At 45.7% G+C, this 19,809-nt stretch overlaps 1 protein-coding gene across 1 annotated transcript; it reads left to right on the top strand.

The window, feature by feature from the left end:
- Positions 1-2,464: 2,464 nt before the first annotated feature.
- TMEM86A (transmembrane protein 86A) lies at positions 2,465-12,186 on the top strand. The gene is made up of 3 exons (XM_053448461.1): positions 2,465-2,622; positions 8,862-9,126; positions 11,723-12,186. Exons 1-3 carry the CDS (start codon positions 2,602-2,604, stop codon positions 12,148-12,150), a joined length of 714 nt encoding a protein of 237 aa, XP_053304436.1. The 5' UTR covers positions 2,465-2,601; the 3' UTR covers positions 12,151-12,186.
- Positions 12,187-19,809: the final 7,623 nt, after the last annotated feature.

Raw genomic sequence — 19,809 nt, forward strand, 5'->3', positions numbered from 1 at the left:
GTGGGCCGGTCAACCACCATCTTTCCTGATAAACAGAACTATAAAATGACTATAAAATGTCGATTTCTGGGGTCATTTTAGAAGATCCATCACCTTTACAGAGGAGGTATCCATCTTGACCTGACTTTAGTAAATATCTCTCTCCATTCATTTATTGAGCGGGCCAGATGGAATCTGATGTGTTGTGGCCACCTCGAAAAGGAGGAGCGAGAATTGAATTGACCAAACCTGGTTAGATTGTGAGGTTCTCGACCGTGAAAACCCAAACTCTCTCCAGCTAAGACGACTGCCTAGGCTGCCCATGGCTGACGCTGCTTTGTGAAGCTGGTAGAGATCTTCCTCAGAAAGAGTTAAATGTTCCCGACAGCAGCAGAAGAATATGTTAGTGGTTGGATTCCTCTTATGACCCCTTTAGGGTAAAACTATATTGGAACCCAACATCGATAGGCAGTTAATTATCTTATTAATCAATGGGCTAATTAGGAGAGAGCGTGGTTCCTCTACAAGCCCATCACAAACACGGTCTTCATGACCTCGCCTGTTATTGATAGAATATGATGCATGGTACCTATAGAATGGGCACGGGGTGGTAATTTTGTAAGTAGTGGGGTAAGTGATGTCAGAATGATGGCATTTATTAATTCATCGTATGTTCTGCCCTCTCCTGGGACTGGTCTGACCCTGGAGGCCATGTTGGACGTTGGCCAATGTCTACATTGGCTTTTAGATAACGGGGTACTGGTATTTATGGGAACCTCTTCCATTAACAAAGGGGTAAAGGCTAGATTAGACCTCGATGTTTGTTTCTCCAGTGTCTCCTTCTACTTGTTTGAAGGACATTGACGTTTACAATACATTGTTTCAATCAACAGCCGACAAGGCCTCCTATCAGAGATATAAGAGTAAGCGGCGCTCGATTTTATTTAATTTTATTTATAGACAAAATCCTTCAGTAATTTGTCTTCCAGGGCAGGGAGCTCGTCATGACGTAGGATGCGACTATCCGGCTATTCCTCGATCTGTCATGGTGAGACTGTTATTGGTGACCCTCTTCATCCAGGGGTATTAGACAGGGTCAGGGCCGACGGGCTCAGCGGGCAGAGCCACACAGTGACCCGATCCGCTGCTGCAGAGGCCGATCTGGTGCCGCAGCGTGTGGCCGGTGGCTGGATAAGCTGCATGAACATAAAAACGACCTTTGTTATCAGGCGGCAGCTGGCCTTAAAGCGCCATAACCGCTCTGTGATCATCAGTCCAGCCCTGGACGGGGTATTTAAATAGGGAAATGTGAATTTGCCCCTTTGTGGCATGTTTTTTTAATTCACTGCAGGGAATCGCTGCAGACCCTCAGGATGTGATAAAGGGGGCATCTTGTATTTGCCTGATGGTGCTATACAGAGGCAGGGCCCGAGCAGCCACATGTTTGGCTCTGTGTTCCTGAGTAGGGGGAGATGAGTATTCCTTTGTCTCACCTGCCTGTACTCTCAGGCACCCTCCTGCCCCTCTTCCCACAGAATCTGAATACAAAGACTGGGGAGAAAAAAACATACAGTGTGAAATACTCCACTCCTATACTCAGATTCAGGTTTTATGGCTCACATACCCCTGAGCACCGGATGCAATGGGCACTGGGTATACAGGCTGGGTATCACATGCAGTGGGCACTTGGTATACAGTCAGGGTATCACATGCAGTGGGCACTGGGTATACAGGCTGGGAATTACATGCAGTGGACACTGGGTATACAGTCAGGGTATCACATGCAGTGGGCACTGGGTATACAGTCAGGGTATTGTATACAGTGAGCACTGGTATACTGTCAGGGTATCACATGCAGTGGGCACTGGGTATACAGGCTGGGAATTACATGCAGTGGACACTGGGTATACAGTCAGGGTATCACATGCAGTGGGCACTGGGTATACAGTCAGGGTATTGTATACAGTGAGCACTGGTATACTGTCAGGGTATCACATGCAGTGGGCACTGGGTATACAGGCTGGGAATTACATGCAGTGGGCACTGGGTATACAGTCAGGGTATCACATGCAGTGGGCACTGGGTATACAGTCAGGGTATTGTATACAGTGAGCACTGGTATACTGTCAGGGTATCACATGCAGTGGGCACTGAGTATACAGGCTGGGAATTACATGCAGTGGACACTGGGTATACAGGCTGGGTATATCACATGCAGTGGGCACTGGGTATACAGGCTGGGAATTACATGCAGTAGACACTGGGTATACTGTCAGGGTATCACATGCAGTGGGCACTTGGTATACAGGCTGGGTAGCACATGCAGTGGGCACTGGGTATACAGTCAGGGTATCACATGCAGTGGGCACTGGCATAGCTGGGTCTCTGGCAGAATTGCGGCATGAGACGGGTTAATAGATGTACAACTGAAAAGCTGAAGCTGCAAGCTCCGCCCTCCGTGACGTCTCCGCATTCTAAAATAGAATACAATAACAATCCGCAGCCGGGATCTGGAGGGATCGGGACCGCACACCGGGGAGACACACCGGCACCGGGGACACACCATAGGCACACACCGGCACCGGGACCGGGACACACCGGGATCGCGCGTCAGCCGCAGACATGGTGTCTCCAGTCACTGTGGTGAGTATCAGATTATTTACATTCCATCGGGGTAAACAGGGCAGAACGCGGGGTGCCAGCCGCACAGGGGGCTCATGCCAGGGGTATCAGACAATGCCCCCGATGATAAGCCCTGCACATTGCTCAGATCCGCCCCTAAAGCCGCTGAGTGATGGGAGTTTCCCAGCTGTCACTACCCCCTGTCTGTCTCACAATGTGCAGGGGGCTGTGTGTGTTTGGGGGGGCTGTGTGTGTTTGGAGGGGGGCTGTGTGTGTTTGGGGGGAGGGGAGTTTGGGGGGCTGTATGTGTGTATATCTGGGGGGGCTGTGTGTGTGTACACTATGTGTGTGGGGGGATGTTTGTGTACACTGTGTGGGGGGCTGTGTGTGTGTGGGGGGCTGTTTGTGTACATTGTGTGGGGAGTCTGTGTGTGTACACTGTGGGTGTGGGGGGTGCTGTGTGTGGAGGGGCTGTGTGTGTACATTGTGTGTATATGGGGAGGGTGTGATGCCCCCATCCATTTGGTGCAGTGGGTGAGCCCAGTGTGTGTACTGTTTTTTGTGCCCTTTGTGTGTTGTCTGGTGGTTGTTGCTGTGCAGTGTGTGTTGTGTATTGCTGTGTAGTATGTGTTGTGTATTGCTGTGTAGTGTGGCAGTGCCCTGGGTGCTGGGTATGTGGGCATCACATTGTGTCAGGTGTATTCCTCAGCACTTTGCATTGTGAGCTTTACTTAGTATTGTCTATTGTTTGAACAAATTGTGTAACCTGTCATATTTTGTGTTTTATTCTGTATCGTATTGTTTGTTTGGCAGTGTGCTGTATTTTTGCATTTTGTCTTGTCATGTATTGTGTTGGATGAGCGTTGTATCAGGATGCATTGTGTGTGTTGTGTTATTGGCTGTGCATTGTGTCTGGATGTATATTGTGTGCTTTGGCTGTGTGTTGTTGCGTTGGCTGTGTGTTGTGTTGGCTGTGTATTGTGTTATTGGCTGTGTATTGTGTTATTGGCTGTGTGTTGTGTCGGGATGTATATTGTGTGATTTGGCTGTGTGTTGTGTTGGCTGTGCATTGTGTTATTGGCTGTGTGTTGTGTCGGGATGTATATTGTGTTATTGGCTGTGTATTGTGTTATTGGCTGTGTGTTGTGTTATTGGCTGTGTGTTGTGTTATTGGCTGTGTGTTGTGTCGGGATGTATATTGTGTGATTTGGCTGTGTGTTGTGTTGGCTGTGCATTGTGTTATTGGCTGTATATTGTGTTCTTTGGCTGTGCTTTGTTGTCCGTTGTGTCTCACATTTGAAAACATCAGACACGTGACGCCGTGACATGTGTGTTTTTGTGCTGATCTGCAGTCCTGCCCCGGGGAGGGCTTTACCCACACAGAGTATTATACAGCCATTAACCCTTTAAGTGCCAGAACACACATTAACCTGCAAACATCTCCCCTTGTGTTAGAAAAACAACACTGTTTGTACGCCACCGCCGCTGTGGCGGGCGTCTCGGTGTGCAGAAGGATTACGGAAAAAACACGTATGGAAGTTCAAGAGTTAAAAAAAAAAAAGGAAAACACTATGGCTAGATTTAACCCCTTGAGTGCTCACCTGCATAATTGGGGGGGGTTGCATTAAGAATACTTTGATCCAAAATTAACCAGGTGTCTTATCACCATAGCAACCAGTGGAATTTCACCGCTGGTTAGACCATTCCATTGGTTGCTATGGCGATTGGACACCGTCTTAATTTTTTTTGTTTGCCTACGGATGGCCGGAGACCTTTGGGGGGCTTGTTGTGCTTGTTACCCGTGCTCTAGACAGCATTTGAGTTAGAAGGTCATCTCAGGACTTGACCCTAAGATTCTGCAGCGTCTTCTTCTCTAAATAGCTGACCGGCGCAGGAAATGAAGGAGTTAATTTAGCACCTTGGAAATGTAGAAGACGATCTCCATTCACGTGACGAGAGCCGCATTGAGAAATGTCAGTTCGCCCTTTGGCACAGTTTCCCCTCCTGCATAGATAGACGGGGAGGACCGCAGTGACCCAGAGCCCTCCGTTTTAGGTCTCCAAACATGTTGTCATCATCAGATTCTCACCGCAATGGTAACAAAGTCACGATAGATACTGCAACATCAACAAAAATGTTACCTTGTGATTCGGAAGGCCAAGTAGAGTTCTGTGGAGACGGGAGAGGTTGGGAGAGATCTCCACCGGTGGTCCAGAGCGACCAAGATTGGCCATCAAAAGACTGGTGGGGTTCCTGCCATGAGTGGACCTTCCTCAGACCCCACTGGGTTCAGCTTATACTCATTTACTGAGTGCAGATGGTCTCAGTAGGATCTTGTTTGATGTAACGTGGTGATGACCCAGAGCCTGGTCCTCACTGAAGTCCCAGGAGATGGAACCCACCAGATCAGCTCGATGGAGAGTTTGAGCTTTTTCAGTGGAGGCCCCGTGTCTCAAAATACATTTTATTAACTGTCCAGGAGATTAAGATGGAGTGCAGTGAGTTTTTTTCTTAGTAAATGTGAAAGAGAAGGCGGTAGATAAGTGGAACAGCCTCCCAGCCGAAGTGGTAGAGGCTAATGCAGTGAGGGTAGTAAACATGCATGGGATAGACATACGGCTCCTGAATCTAAGACGAGACCAACGACTGATTAAGGTTTGAGTCTTTACAGCAGGAGAAACGGGCGACTAGCCGGGGGCCGGATGGGGCCGATCTGCCGACAGGTTCTAGGTTTCCAGCACAAGTATAAGAGTTTGAGCCTTAATTTCTAAACCTAATTTTAATAAATTAATATTTTAGGGAAAAAGAAAGAACAGAGAAAGTAAACAAACCGTGTGTCGTTTGCATGTGAGTCCAGATAAGATTATGAGTATGGGGGGGGCTCGTGGGGGCGCGGGGGGGGGTAATGTCTCTGACCTCCAGCCCTCTAATACATCCGCTGATAACACAATCAGACTGAACGCCGGCTACTCGCTGTGACCGAGTTAAGTCATGCTGAGTTGAAAAATAATTTGCAGTCGAAGGTTGAAATCAAGTAAAATTCCATGCATGGAAAAGCAAATGTAATAAGGAACAGCCTCCCAGCAGAAGTGGTAGAGGGTAATACAGTGAGGGGATTAAACATGCATGGGATAGGCATACGGCTCCTGAATCTAAGACGAGACCAACGACTGAGTCTTTACAGCAGGAGAAACGGGCAGACTAGACGGGGGCCGAATGGGGCCGATCTGCCGCACATAACTCGGGCGGATGAGTTACCGCTCCATTGTACTTTGTCCAAAGACTATAATTCATTTCCTCGTTTAGCACCGACGCGTTTCTCCGTGCTGTAAAATTGGGTTTTTACTGACTTGTTTTGCTCTGTCCGGCATCACATGATCCCCACTGCAGCGCGAAAGCAGCGTGTCTGCGCATGCCCACCGCAAAAACTCCTAAAGTACCACCTCGGCTAACGAATCTCCTGCGCTGGTAAACACGGCGCGGCTGATACGCGGCACTTTGACTTATCAGGAGGAAATTTTAGGAGCTTGGCCGGCATCCAGCCATTGTGACGCTCGGCTTTCCAGCCTGCCGACCAGTTTGTCCTCTTGATAAAACCATTAAGCTAATTGCTCAGCTCGTTCCTGAACTTCAGACATTGTCGTACTTGTTGGAAACGACTTAGAAGACCAACCCACCTTATCTCCTCAGTCCTCTCCTGCCGTGGCCCAAACCCTTTAACATGATTATTCTTATAATGGGTATACTGGTCGGATTGTTAGACCCCAGCGGGTTACTGGGACGATCACGATGGTCATCACTTCTCCATTAACTCTCAGGAGTAGATCTTGGAAAGGTTCTTCACCAGTTCCCAACCAACCACCACTGGTTCAGGTAGAACGTGACCCATGGAAGCCATCAGAACCGGGGTCTTGCGCATGTACGGTCATTAGGAACATATGAAGAAGAAAAAAAGCGAAAGAAGAGAAGGAGTACAGGAAGAATCCAGGGAGGGTGGAAATGCTGTCTATAAGACTGTCCTCTGCTGTGATATCTGGAATTCTGGACCAAAGTCGACCGTGAGGAATCCTCGGGGGTATCTCCTCCTGGAGACCCAGGCGAGTCTGAACCTGCTTAGGATCATTACCGTGACTCGTTAGCCCTCATGCTTGTTAACACGATTTAATTAGTATTTCCGTCAAGTTTTATGAACGTTCTCTTTGTTCCACCGCGTTACACGCGTGACCCGAAATGCCTCCGTCCGTGGCCCCCGCTATTAAAGTATTAAGTAAAAGAACGAAAAGTGTCAAGAAGATTAAGGAGTCGGAATGTAAAGTATTCGAATTCCAAGTCCTTAAACTCTGAATGTAGCAAAACTTAGAGGAAGCACATGCTGGGGTCTCCAGAGCTGAATGCTTAGATGTTCTGGGGCGTCCTAGACGTTCAGTGTCCGATCACGGAACGGAACTGATCTGCGGGACGTAATAGGTCGCGGGGAAGTTGGGGCAATTCCTGGGTTAATGGCAGAATGATAAGCTATAGGACAGTAATAGGGAATCTTTACCTACTTCTGGTCTGGTGGTAGATGTAGGAGGTCTTCTAAGTTCTAGGTGGTCTTCTCTGTTGTGGTTTCCCTAACTTCTAGATGGCCAGTGACTTCTAGAAGGCCATCCAACCAAGAAGAGTCTCAATAGCTTGTCGTCAGAAGCGGGTAACACCGGTTAGATTCGCGTTTACGGAATAATATTTTTGTGCTGGAATCTTTGAAGATCTCATCGTGAGTCAAACCGTTGTCATATTTTAACTGGTATGGTGTAAAGGCGTTGGTTCCAGCCGCAGACATGAAAATACTTGTCTGGAAGTCGGTTGAGTATATAGGAAGGTTTGGCCGGATCGTTATCATGGAGGGGAGTCGGTTGGGTATATAGAAAGGTTTGGCCGGATCGTTATCATGGAGGGGAGTCGGTTGGGTATATAGGAAGGTTTGGCCGGATCGTTATCACGGAGGGGAGTCGGTTGGGTATATAGGAAGGTTTGGCCGGATCGTTATCATGGAGGGGAGTCGGTTGGGTATATAGGAAGGTTTGGCCGGATCGTTATCATGGAGGGGAGTCGGTTGGGTGTATAGGAAGGTTTGGCCGGATCGTTATCATGGAGGGGAGTCGGTTGGGTATATAGGAAGGTTTGGCCGGATCGTTATCATGGAGGGGAGTCGGTTGGGGTATATAGGAAGGTTTGGCCGGGTCGTTATTATGGAGGGGAGTCGGTGGGGTATATAGGAAGGTTTGGCCGGATCGTTATCATGGAGGGCAGTCGGTTGGGTATATAGGAAGGTTTGGCCGGATCGTTATCATGGAGGGGAGTCGGTTGGGTATATAGGAAGGTTTGGCCGGATCGTTATCATGGAGGGGAGTCGGTTGGGTATATAGGAAGGTTTGGCCGGATCGTTATCATGGAGGGGAGTCGGTTGGGTATATAGGAAGGTTTGGCCGGATCGTTATCATGGAGGGGAGTCGGTTGGGTATATAGGAAGGTTTGGCCGGATCGTTATCATGGAGGGGAGTCGGTTGGGTGTATAGGAAGGTTTGGCCCGATCGTTATCATGGAGGGGAGTCGGTTGGGTATATAGGAAGGTTTGGCCGGATCGTTATCATGGAGGGGAGTCGGTGGGGTATATAGGAAGGTTTGGCCGGATCGTTATCACGGAGGGGAGTCGGTTGGGTATATAGGAAGGTTTGGCCGGATCGTTATCATGGAGGGGAGTCGGTGGGGTATATAGGAAGGTTTGGCCGGATCGTTATCATGGAGGGGAGTCGGTGGGGTATATAGGAAGGTTTGGCCGGATCGTTATCATGGAGGGGAGTCGGTGGGGTATATAGGAAGGTTTGGCCGGGTCGTTATCATGGAGGGGAGTCGGTTGGGTATATAGGAAGGTTTGGCCGGGTCGTTATCATGGAGGGGAGTTGGTGGGGTATATAGGAAGGTTTGGCCGGATCGTTATCATGGAGGGGAGTCGGTTGGGTAGAGTTGGGTTTAATAAAAATGGGAAGAGGTTGGATTTCCAGAGTTTGGAGATAAGTCGGTGGTCTGTTGCTAGAGACCGCGGTGGGTTCTCAGATTTGAGTGCCGTGTTTCCAGAACCCGTTTATTAACGATGGGCGTCTCTCCACGGTTAATCTTTTTTATTGAATGTAGCGAGAAGAACCTTTTGTAGTTTGTAGAGAGTCTGTATTTTTATGTAGTTTGTGTTTTTAACCCTTTTTTTTTCTCTCCCCCAACAGGTCAAATGCGAGGGTCCAAAGCTGGTACCGTTTTTCAAGGCCACCTGCGTTTATTTTGTGCTCTGGCTTCCGACGTCGAGTCCGTCTTGGTTCAGCGCCCTCATTAAGTGTTTACCCATCTTCTGCCTCTGGGTATTCCTTCTGGCCCACGGGGTAAATTTCCTCGTCAGCCACCGCAGTGCCAAGAGAATTTTCGCCGGATTAATATTCTCGGCGGTGGGAGATGCCTTCCTGATTTGGCAGGAACAGGGATACTTTGTGCACGGTGAGTGGGGAGAAAGCGCCGGCGATCTTTAAACCCGCAGGATTATTTCTCAATTCAGCTTTCTGTGAAAGGAATTAACCGGCGATACAAAGTAACAGAACGTGCAGTGATATCACACCGGAGATAACGTTTTAATTTCTTATCAGGGGCCAACCTGTTTCCTACATACTAACTTTGTAATTACATTCGCTTTATAACCCCCAGCGCTGTATACAGTAATATAACCCCCAGCGCTGTATACAGTAATATAACCCCCAGCGCTGTATACAGTAATAACCCCCCAGCGCTGTATACAGTAATATAACCCCCCAGCGCTGTATACAGTAATATAACCCCCAGCGCTGTATACAGTAATATAACCCCCAGCGCTGTATACAGTAATATAACCCCCAGCGCTGTATACAGTAATATAACCCCCAGCGCTGTATACAGTAATAACCCCCAGCGCTGTATACAGTAATATAACCCCCAGCGCTGTATACAGTAATATAACCCCCCAGCGCTGTATACAGTAATATAACCCCCAGCGCTGTATATAGTAAAATAACCCCCCAGCACTGTATACAGTAATATAACCCCCAGCGCTGTATACAGTAATATAACCCCCCAGCGCTGTATACAGTAATATAACCCCCAGCGCTGTATACAGTAATATAACCCCCCAGCGCTGTATACAGTAATATAACCCCCAGCGCTGTATACAGTAAATATAACCCCGAGCACTGTATACAGTAATATAACCCCCAGCGCTGTATACAGTAAAATAACCCCCCAGCACTGTATACAGTAATATAACCCCCAGCGCTGTATACAGTAAAATAACCCCCCAGCGCTGTATACAGTAATATAACCCCCAGTGCTGTATACAGTAATATAACCCCCCAGCGCTGTATACAGTAATATAACCCCCAGCGCTGTATACAGTAATAACCCCCAGTGCTGTATACAGTAATATAACCCCCAGCGCTGTATACAGTAATATAACCCCCAGCGCTGTATACAGTAATATAACCCCCAGCACTGTATACAGTAATATAACCCCCAGCGCTGTATACAGTAATATAACCTCCCCCAGCGCTGTATACAGTAATATAACCCCCAGCGCTGTATACAGTAATATAACCCCCCAGCGCTGTATACAGTAATATAACCCCCAGTGCTGTATACAGTAATATAAACCCCCAGCACTGTATACAGTAATATAACCCCCAGCGCTGTATACAGTAATATAACCCCCAGCCCTGTATACAGTAATATAACCCCCCCCAGCGCTGTATACAGTAATATAACCCCCTGCGCTGTATACAGTAATATAACCCCCAGCGCTGTATACAGTAATATAACCCCCAGCGCTGTATACAGTAATTAGTGGAAGTTAATCTTAAGAACCAAGACTCTTTTGACCAGAGGTTTAAATCTACCAAAAATCTATACCCTTTGTGTGTAGGGGGTTGATGTTCCCTCCGGCTCTCAGTGGGTTAAATGTCCTTGTGAATGAATGAACCTCGTTCGTTCGCTTTTTGTGTTGGACGCGGACCTCGTAGCCGCTAACCTACAATAGCCCCATTCAGCAGCGTCTGACATTAAACGCTTTTCCCACGTTTTTATTTATTTCATTTATTTTGGAAGTTAAATAAAATCCCCTTAGGAGAGGGGCCGGGGCCGGGGGGGCCGAGGGGGGGGAGCAGAGGGATCTCAGCAGCTGGGGTATTTGGCAGGAATTAATACTCATTCAGGTCTCTATAGCACAGAAGACCTTTGTCATGATACGGCTAAGTTTCAATTTCAACCTTTTTTGCTTTTTCTTGGTAATTTTCTGGCGTCCCGTTCCAGCTCCAGCGATGACAATCGTGCGGGAAGCGGCCCCGGTTATCAGTATTTGAAACAATGTGTTGGGTTCCTGTCTGTTTTTATAACGTTTTAAAATTTTTCCACCAGAGTCTGAATCAGACGCGCGCTCCGAATGGAAAATTTCACTAGAGAAACATAGAAGTGAGATCGGCCCCATTCGGCCCCCTTCTAGTCGCCCGTTTCTCCTGCTGTAAAGACTCAAACCTTAATCAGTCGTTGGTCTCGTCTTAGATTCAGGAGCCGTATGTCTATCCCATGCATGTTTAATACCCTCGCTGTATTACCCTCTACCGCTTCTGCTGGGAAGCTGTTCCACTTATCTACCACCCTCTCAGTAAAGTAAAACTTTCTTACATTCCTTTTAAGCCTCTGAGCCTCTAGTTTAAAATTATGGCCTCTTGTTCTCCTTTGAAACAAACGTCCCTTCTGTACGAAGTTAAAGTACATCAAATAAATAAAAAAAATAAAAAAAAAAAAAATATATCTATATAATAAATAAATTTATAAAATATACTATATAAAATAAAAAATCCATATATATATATGTTTATAATAAATTTTTAATGAGATTGGGTACAAATAATTGAATATTTTCTGTTTTGCAAATAAAATCATTTAATAAGCGGGATGGCTGCGTAATACCGGCGATGGCTCCGCGTGTGACCGGCGCTGGCCCCGCGTGTGACCGGCGCTGGCCCCGTGTGCCGCCGTACGTGTCTCAGTTGTATGCTCTGTCTCGTTGCAGGTCTGCTGATGTTCGCCGTCACCCACATCCTGTATTCCTCGGCCTTCGGCATGAAACCCCTGGACCTGAGGAGCGGACTCGTCGTGGGTCTGATCTCCGTCGTTCTCTACACCTTTTTGTATTCCTACCTCTCCGGCCCGTTCACTTACCTGGTGGCCGTCTACACGGCTCTGATCTCGTTCATGGGCTGGAGAGCGATAGCCGGCGTCCAGCTCTGCAACGACCTCTGGACGTGGACCAAGCTGTCCGCCTGCCTCGGCTCCGTGCTCTTCATAGTCTCCGACCTGACGATCGCCGTCAACAAGTTCTGCTTCCCGGTGCCCAGCTCCAGAGCCATCATAATGGCCACTTATTACGCGGCCCAGATGCTGATCTCGCTGTCGGCCGTCGAATGCAGGGACGGCGATGACTACAAGAAGAGGAAGTAAATATCCGCGCGGACCTTTCCTGGAAAGAAAGAATAATGGGGTCCGAGACCTCAAAGGTGTGTACAGTGCGCCCGGAGCGGCATGTCCGCCGCCTATCCGGAGCCTCCTTTACAAGAAAAACACAAAAAAGGGTGAAAAAGACAGATAATCACTCGCTTGTTGCATTCCCTGCGGCTGCCGCCATGTATCGCTTCCTCCTGCAGAGTTTACTGTGAACCATGCGCAGGCCGGGGCCTGTATGTATGCGGAAGGGACCCGCTGTCTGCGCCGGTTACCGGATACCGGCAAAGTCTTACCCAGAACGCATCCTCCCTGTTACGTTGTGTCTCGGTGGCGAGCCCCCACCCCCCGGAACGCTGTCTAATTCATTGTCTTAAAGGCAAAACCACAGACAAAAAAAACACATTATTTCTACACAAATGTCACATTTTGCACAGTTTGGGGGCACCAGGCGTTTCGGTTGGTTAGGGCCACCGGCAGCAGGTCGCCGAAGGGATGAAGCCGGTGCGTGGAGACGTTCTGGATACCCATAAAAAAAAAAAAAAAGTGTTTACTGCGTCTCGTCTTAAAATGATCGGGTCCGAGATGAAACAACGGTTGCTATGGTAATAAGACCCCAGTTAGCCGGGATCTGCCCCACTAATTGCCATTTATCTTTAATAAATATAAGTTTCGAGTTGGGGGGCCCCAGAGACAGACTGAAGATATTTAGACCGCTCCGTCACTTTAAGGCCAGCGGCCGTCCAACAATTGCAGCCGGCGGTTGGATACGCGGCCGTGGCTGGGGGGGCCCTATTGTATTTTTTGATTAACAATTATTTTTATTGATATTTCAAACATCATTTTTTTGCTATAAAACAAAAAAAAATAGGTCTCCGTTTCCTCTTTGGCACCCAAATCGCAGCCGTGCCTTTAATTACAAAACTGAGAGATCTAATACCGATTACAAAAAAGAGCAAGTTTAAAAATTACAGATTTTGGTGCAATCTCATTATTATTATTATTATTATTTTGTTTACTTCTTTAGCTCAGCAGATCTGTGACGTTAATAGAAATAAATATTTTTCCTAGATTATTGATATTATATATAATATATTATATATAAAATTATATATATTATTATTATTATTATTATATATCTATAATATTATATTATAATATTATATATAATATTAATATTATTATTATTGGTTTTTTTTTTAGGAGTGAAGATTAATTAGCACTTAGTAACCAATCATTATAATTTTGATTTATAAAATTTGTTTAGATTTCCATAAAACACCTTAAAAAAGGCGTTATTCAGCGACGTTACAATTACTGGAAAGGTATTGATTACGGAATCAACCAGAAGCCAAAACTCCGCGTGAAAACGGAAAACATTGAACGTCCGGCTTTAAGATTTACAGAAAAAGTCTTTAAAACCGAAAAACGTGTATTATTAATTATTATTATTATTATTTTTTCATAGAAAAAAAAACATTTGAATTTTTTGGTGCGAATCTGTAGAAATAAATACGGGTTAAAGTAACAGTGTGATGTCATATTACACGGAGGGCGCAGATGATACGTATTTCTCCTTTTATGGGCCACTTAGGGAACAGCGAGACTTTACTTTTTTTGGTAATCAATTGCTTCAAATGTTTGTTTTTATCACCGTTCTGTTACACCGCCGGTCTGATCGGGTGTGAAAATGGCATTATATTTCAGAACCACTATTTTCTTTTTTAGATTTTTTTGTGGATTTGGTAAATTGTTGCGCAATTGCTGGGGTTTCAGTAATTCTTCCGACGCATTCTGGCAAACTGGCTGCTGTGGGCTTTGGCTGAGCATGATGGGAGTTGTAGGCCACAGCATCCCAGTAGCCCCCCCCATGGCTTCCTATATTCCAAAAACATTTACCACGTCGGGCATCGTCTTTGTTGCCCCGTTGGGGGGGGGCGATAAAACGACCTCAGTGAGGTAAGGTATTAGCCAGGTGCAGTCACCCCCTGGCCTTCTTGCTGCTTTGAATTTCCACTCCCATTCTGCTCAGCCATCATTTGGATTTCTTGACATTTTGCTAGATTTCTATGTTTGGAAGTAATGGGAGTCGTAGGACCGCCTGGAATGCCAGACGTGATTTGGGGGTCTTTCTAGCCGTGTTACACCCCCTGTCATTAAGTGATTAAGTCATTCGCAAAAGCAAGGGTTAAAAATTTATTTTCCCGTTGGGTCTTTCACAGCCCCGTATTAACGTTTTTAAAACACAAAAAAATAAAAATAAGTAAATTTGGACATTTTCAGAACCCCAGAATATTGCTTTTCGTCTATCCGCTGGCTTAAAAGACACCGCAGAACCTTACGTAAAACTCGAATCCCGAGAGGACCTGGCTGTATGCTCTATGGGACCGCCGAGCCCTTCCGTATTGCCGGGGGGAAGAAACATGCGCAGCAGCGCGGACTCTGCACGTTACCTGTTACTGTATCTCAGCTACCACTGAATTTTCTTACTCTGTATAAATGGAATAAACGTATAGCCGAAACCAGCAGAGTCTGACTTTTTTATGACTTTGTCTTCCTCACCTGCCAGTCACTGGAAATCTCCCGCTTCCTCCTGTGGACTATAACTCTCATACGCTTAGCCAGCCACTGGCATCCTGGGAGCCGGAGAAAGGTAGGTGTATTGTTCATCAACACAAACTCCTATAATGCACAGTTAGTCATCGTGTTGGCAAACTGTTGTACTCTTGTCACTGTGGACTATGACGCTGAGGATAACAAGCCAGTTGCCACCTCAGGTAGCACCCAATACCTGTCAGAATGTGACCAGTTGCCTGATACTCTTTATTCCAGCCCAAATTTAAAGGCTTGATCAATAGCCTGACATTTCGGACTGGAGAGGCTGCTCTTGGAACTGGTCTGCGTCCCAAAGGTCTATTCTAAGGTTGCGTTGACTCTGGTTGACTCCCACCTTGACTCTTCCATTCAAACTCCACTAAGTTGGCTGAAATCGTCCGTTCTTTGAAGTAAACCCAACTTTAGGCTGACTTGGCTGCCAACTCGTGATGAGTCGACGGCACCGAGACGTGTGATGACCGCCCAACTCTACCACAACCTGACTTTTTATGAATAGTTGGTTTCAGGAGAAGGAACGAAGGCGCAGATCATCTTCTTCCCCCACTAGACCACCAAGAATAGCCCCTCGCAGACCCCAATCCAGACAGGAAACATTTTTTAGGGATATGGTGCCACTTGCTGCCATGTTTCACTGGTGGGATGATGTTTCTGTGGACCCATCATATCTGTGCATTACGTAGCATGGATTGTCAACCCTAGATGGTCTTCTTCTGGACGAAGAGTCATCTAGAACACCAGATCTTTCCCTAAACCCCATAGAGGTTTTAATTTTGCGGTGGTGCCCTCTGCTGCCATTTTCACTGCTGAGTTGATGTTCTGGGGTCCCTTTAAATGGATGCATTATATTTATATCGATTGTCATCCCTTGGTGGGCTTCATCTTAACAAAGACTGAGCTAGAACGCTGGGCCTTTCCTTAGTTTCTCATTATTTGGTGGTAGAATCTCTTGGAATCGGGGGATTAAATGTCAGCAAAACTGGAAAGTCTCAGATGTATCCTATAAAATTATAGAACAAATCCCTTTTTAATTAGACCAAGATGTAAAAGAATAAATAAAAAGCCATGTAATCCTGCCGTAATGGGGTAATCCTGTAGTGACGCCGATATTTCCACCGTTTCTACAGGCTGTACTCTGGTGGATTTAATCCGATTCCGTCCCCGTTACAGTTACAGCAATTTGTTGCCGAGCCGTTGGTTCTTGGAATTCATTCTCACCAAGGACCCTAATATTAGACATGAGATGGATCAGGTTTCTCGGCCAATGAGGGGCGCCTCAAAATAAAAACACGCGCCTTAATAGTAAGTCGCGTGGAAACATAGTGGTTGATGTCACTTCGGTTCTTAGATGGATCGTCCTGCGGCTTTTCAGGAACCGCAGTGTTAAAAATAGCAGCCAAGAAGTTCTCCTTCGACTTCCATTAACTGCCCCGTCAGGCTGCACCGTGGGGGTATCACATCTCACTTCTAGGAGACCACAACTCAAAATACACACGGGGATCTGTTTATACGCATGACGTGGTGTCCTCGTTGGTAAACACACAGCATTTGGATCCCGTTTGGATGTTTCCATGAAATGAATATCGTCACATTGGGTTTGGTCTGCTGTGGTGCTGAAGGTAAACTCATCATTGACACTAGGAGTCCGTTAATAGCGCGATGAGCAGCTCGATACTACGTTGCACTTTATTTGTGCCGCCTGAGCAGGTTCCGTATCGCTGTTACAATAGGGGAGAGCGAAAGTTAGCGAAAACATTAAAATAAACAATATAAAACTTGGCGATACGATTAACACAAGTTAACACTTACTGGTACAGAAGGAGACGAGGGCCCTGTTCCTCAGAGCTTACAATCTAGTAGGAGGCTCAGGGGGTTGCTGTTCTAGTCTATAGGCTAGTGTCCCACCTCTGCCAAAAAACATGGGGTCTTTAAGTATGAGGTAAGGCCATCTATGTCAATAATAATTAATAATAATAATAATAATTAATATTTATGATTATAATTATGATTAAATGGAGTGGCTGTTATAATTTTATAGTTTAATTTTTTAATTTTTCACTCAAAGGGTTACTAATTTTTTTTTTTTTTTTACCCAATAGGCTACTTTTTTTTTTGAATGGCTTGGTTTCTCTTTTGTGAGGTGTTCTTGCCCCCTCTAGTGGTGACAGACTATACTGCAGGGCATATTATCCAAGCTCCTCTTCTCTACCACCTTCTCAGTAAAGTAAAACTTCCTTACATTCCATCTTGAAATACAAAGCGATCGCATAAAATATAAACCACGGAGCGAACCAAAGAGCGCGTAAGAAACGTCTCAAACCGGCTTTTATTTGATGTAAAATCCACATCAGTTTACAGCAATAAAAATGACGTTGAAAACATTTTGGAGGTGATTTTTTTCTATCACATTCATAAAAATTCTAAAAATGCCCGTGCAATGTATTCCTTTGAGTTTTTTTTTTTTTAAATAATTTATAAACACTTTTGAGTTTTTAATCTCTTCACTCCCAAAATAAGACCTGAATCACGCTTGTACGCTGCTCTTTTGGCAGTGAACGGGTTAACTATTTACAAATTATATCTCGTCGGAAACAACAAACAAAAATGTGCCGTAACTGAGAAATAAAAAGCAGACTTCGGTCAAGAAATAAAATATCGAGAACGGCGGCCAACATGGAATCGCTTAAATGTGGATTTCTATTGAGCGCTAATAACAAGTGGAGGTTTTGGCTGAAATCTCCCCAAATCTACTTTTTTATATTTTAGATTCTGCTGCATTGCTTTTTGCCTAAAAAAATACATTCTTATAACCCCCCCAGCGCTGTATACAGTAATAACCCCCAGCGCTGTATACAGTAATATAACCCCCCAGCGCTGTATACAGTAATATAACCCCCCAGCACTGTATACAGTAATATAACCCCCAGCGCTGTATACAGTAATATAACCCCCCAGCGCTGTATACAGTAATATAACCCCCCAGCGCTGTATACAGTAATATAACCCCCAGCGCTGTATACAGTAATATAACCCCCAGCGCTGTATACAGTAATATAACCCCCAGCGCTGTATACAGTAATATAACCCCCAGCGCTGTATACAGTAATATAACCCCCAGCGCTGTATACAGTAATATAACCCCCAGCGCTGTATACAGTAATATAACCCCCAGCGCTGTATACAGTAATAACCCCCCCAGCGCTGTATACAGTAATATAACCCCCAGCGCTGTTTACAGTAATATAACCCCCAGCGCTGTATACAGTAATAACCCCCCCAGCACTGTATACAGTAATATAACCCCCAGCGCTGTATACAGTAATATAACCCCCAGCGCTGTATACAGTAATATAACCCCCCAGCGCTGTATACAGTAATATAACCCCCCAGCGCTGTATACAGTAATATAACCCCCAGTGCTGTATACAGTAATATAACCCCCAGCGCTGTATACAGTAATATAACCCCCAGCGCTGTATACAGTAATATAACCCCCAGAGCTGTATACAGTAATATAACCCCCAGCACTGTATACAGTAATATAACCCCCCAGCGCTGTATACAGTAATATAACCCCCAGCGCTGTATACAGTAATATAACCCCCCAGCGCTGTATACAGTAATATAACCCCCCAGCGCTGTATACAGTAATATAACCCCCAGTGCTGTATACAGTAATATAACCCCCAGCGCTGTATACAGTAATATAACCCCCAGCGCTGTATACAGTAATATAACCCCCAGAGCTGTATACAGTAATATAACCCCCAGCACTGTATACAGTAATATAACCCCCCAGCGCTGTATACAGTAATATAACCCCCAGCGCTGTATACAGTAATATAACCCCCAGCGCTGTATACAGTAATATAACCCCCAGCGCTGTATACAGTAATATAACCCCCAGCGCTGTATACAGTAATATAACCCCCAGCGCTGTATACAGTAATATAACCCCCCAGCGCTGTATACAGTAATATAACCCCCAGCGCTGTATACAGTAATATAACCCCCAGCACTGTATACAGTAATATAACCCCAGCACTGTATACAGTAATATAACCCCCAGCGCTGTATACAGTAATATAACCCCCAGCGCTGTATACAGTAATAACCCCCACCGCTGTATACAGTAATAACCCCCAGTGCTGTATACAGTAATAACCCCCAGCGCTGTATACAGTAATATAACCCCCAACGCTGTATACAGTAATATAACCTCCAGCGCTGTATACAGTAATATAACCCCCCAGCGCTGTATACAGTAATATAACCCCCAGCGCTGTATACAGTAATATAACCCCCAGCGCTGTATACAGTAATATAACCCCCAGCGCTGTATACAGTAATATAACCCCCAGCGCTGTATACAGTAATATAACCCCCAGCGCTGTATACAGTAATATACCTCCCAGCACTGTATACAGTAATATAACCCCCCAGCGCTGTATACAGTAATATAACCCCCAGCGCTGTATACAGTAATGTCAGTTGGTGACAAAAACCTGGTTTTATCTCATTTTGTTCCAATAAACTCCATTTATCTGCAGACCTGGAGCTGCTGTTGTTATCAGTGACTTTTAGATGACGTTCACCACACTGAGCTGGTGCTTTATGGCAATGTTAATGAAGTCTTTCCTCCATAGACTTTTATTAGTCACAGAGTCCATTAGGGTGATTAAGACTTAGCCATTCTATCCTACAGGCAGTATGATAAGGAGTCGAGGTCTTTGTCTAGTAGATAACATCATATTATGGGGCAAAAACTACAACTGAGTTATAAAAGAAAACAGAACAAAATGTATGAAACCTTATTTTGGATCGGATATCAGGAGTAAGACGTTAGTGATCTGCTTATAACGATTACATCGGCCCGACGCTAATTATTTGAATGCTCTTAAGAGGAAACATTCAGGGCTGACATTTCCCTTTATGTTTCTATAGCAGATCGTTCTCAAGGAGCTCATCCGAGTGTCACCTCCAGCTCATTAGATCCGAGTGTGAGGTGGGGTGGGAATAATTAACCGTCGGCTTCTCAGTTTATCC

This window comes from Spea bombifrons, chromosome 10, assembly GCF_027358695.1.
Source record: "Spea bombifrons isolate aSpeBom1 chromosome 10, aSpeBom1.2.pri, whole genome shotgun sequence".
Classification (NCBI taxonomy): domain Eukaryota; kingdom Metazoa; phylum Chordata; class Amphibia; order Anura; family Pelobatidae; genus Spea; species Spea bombifrons.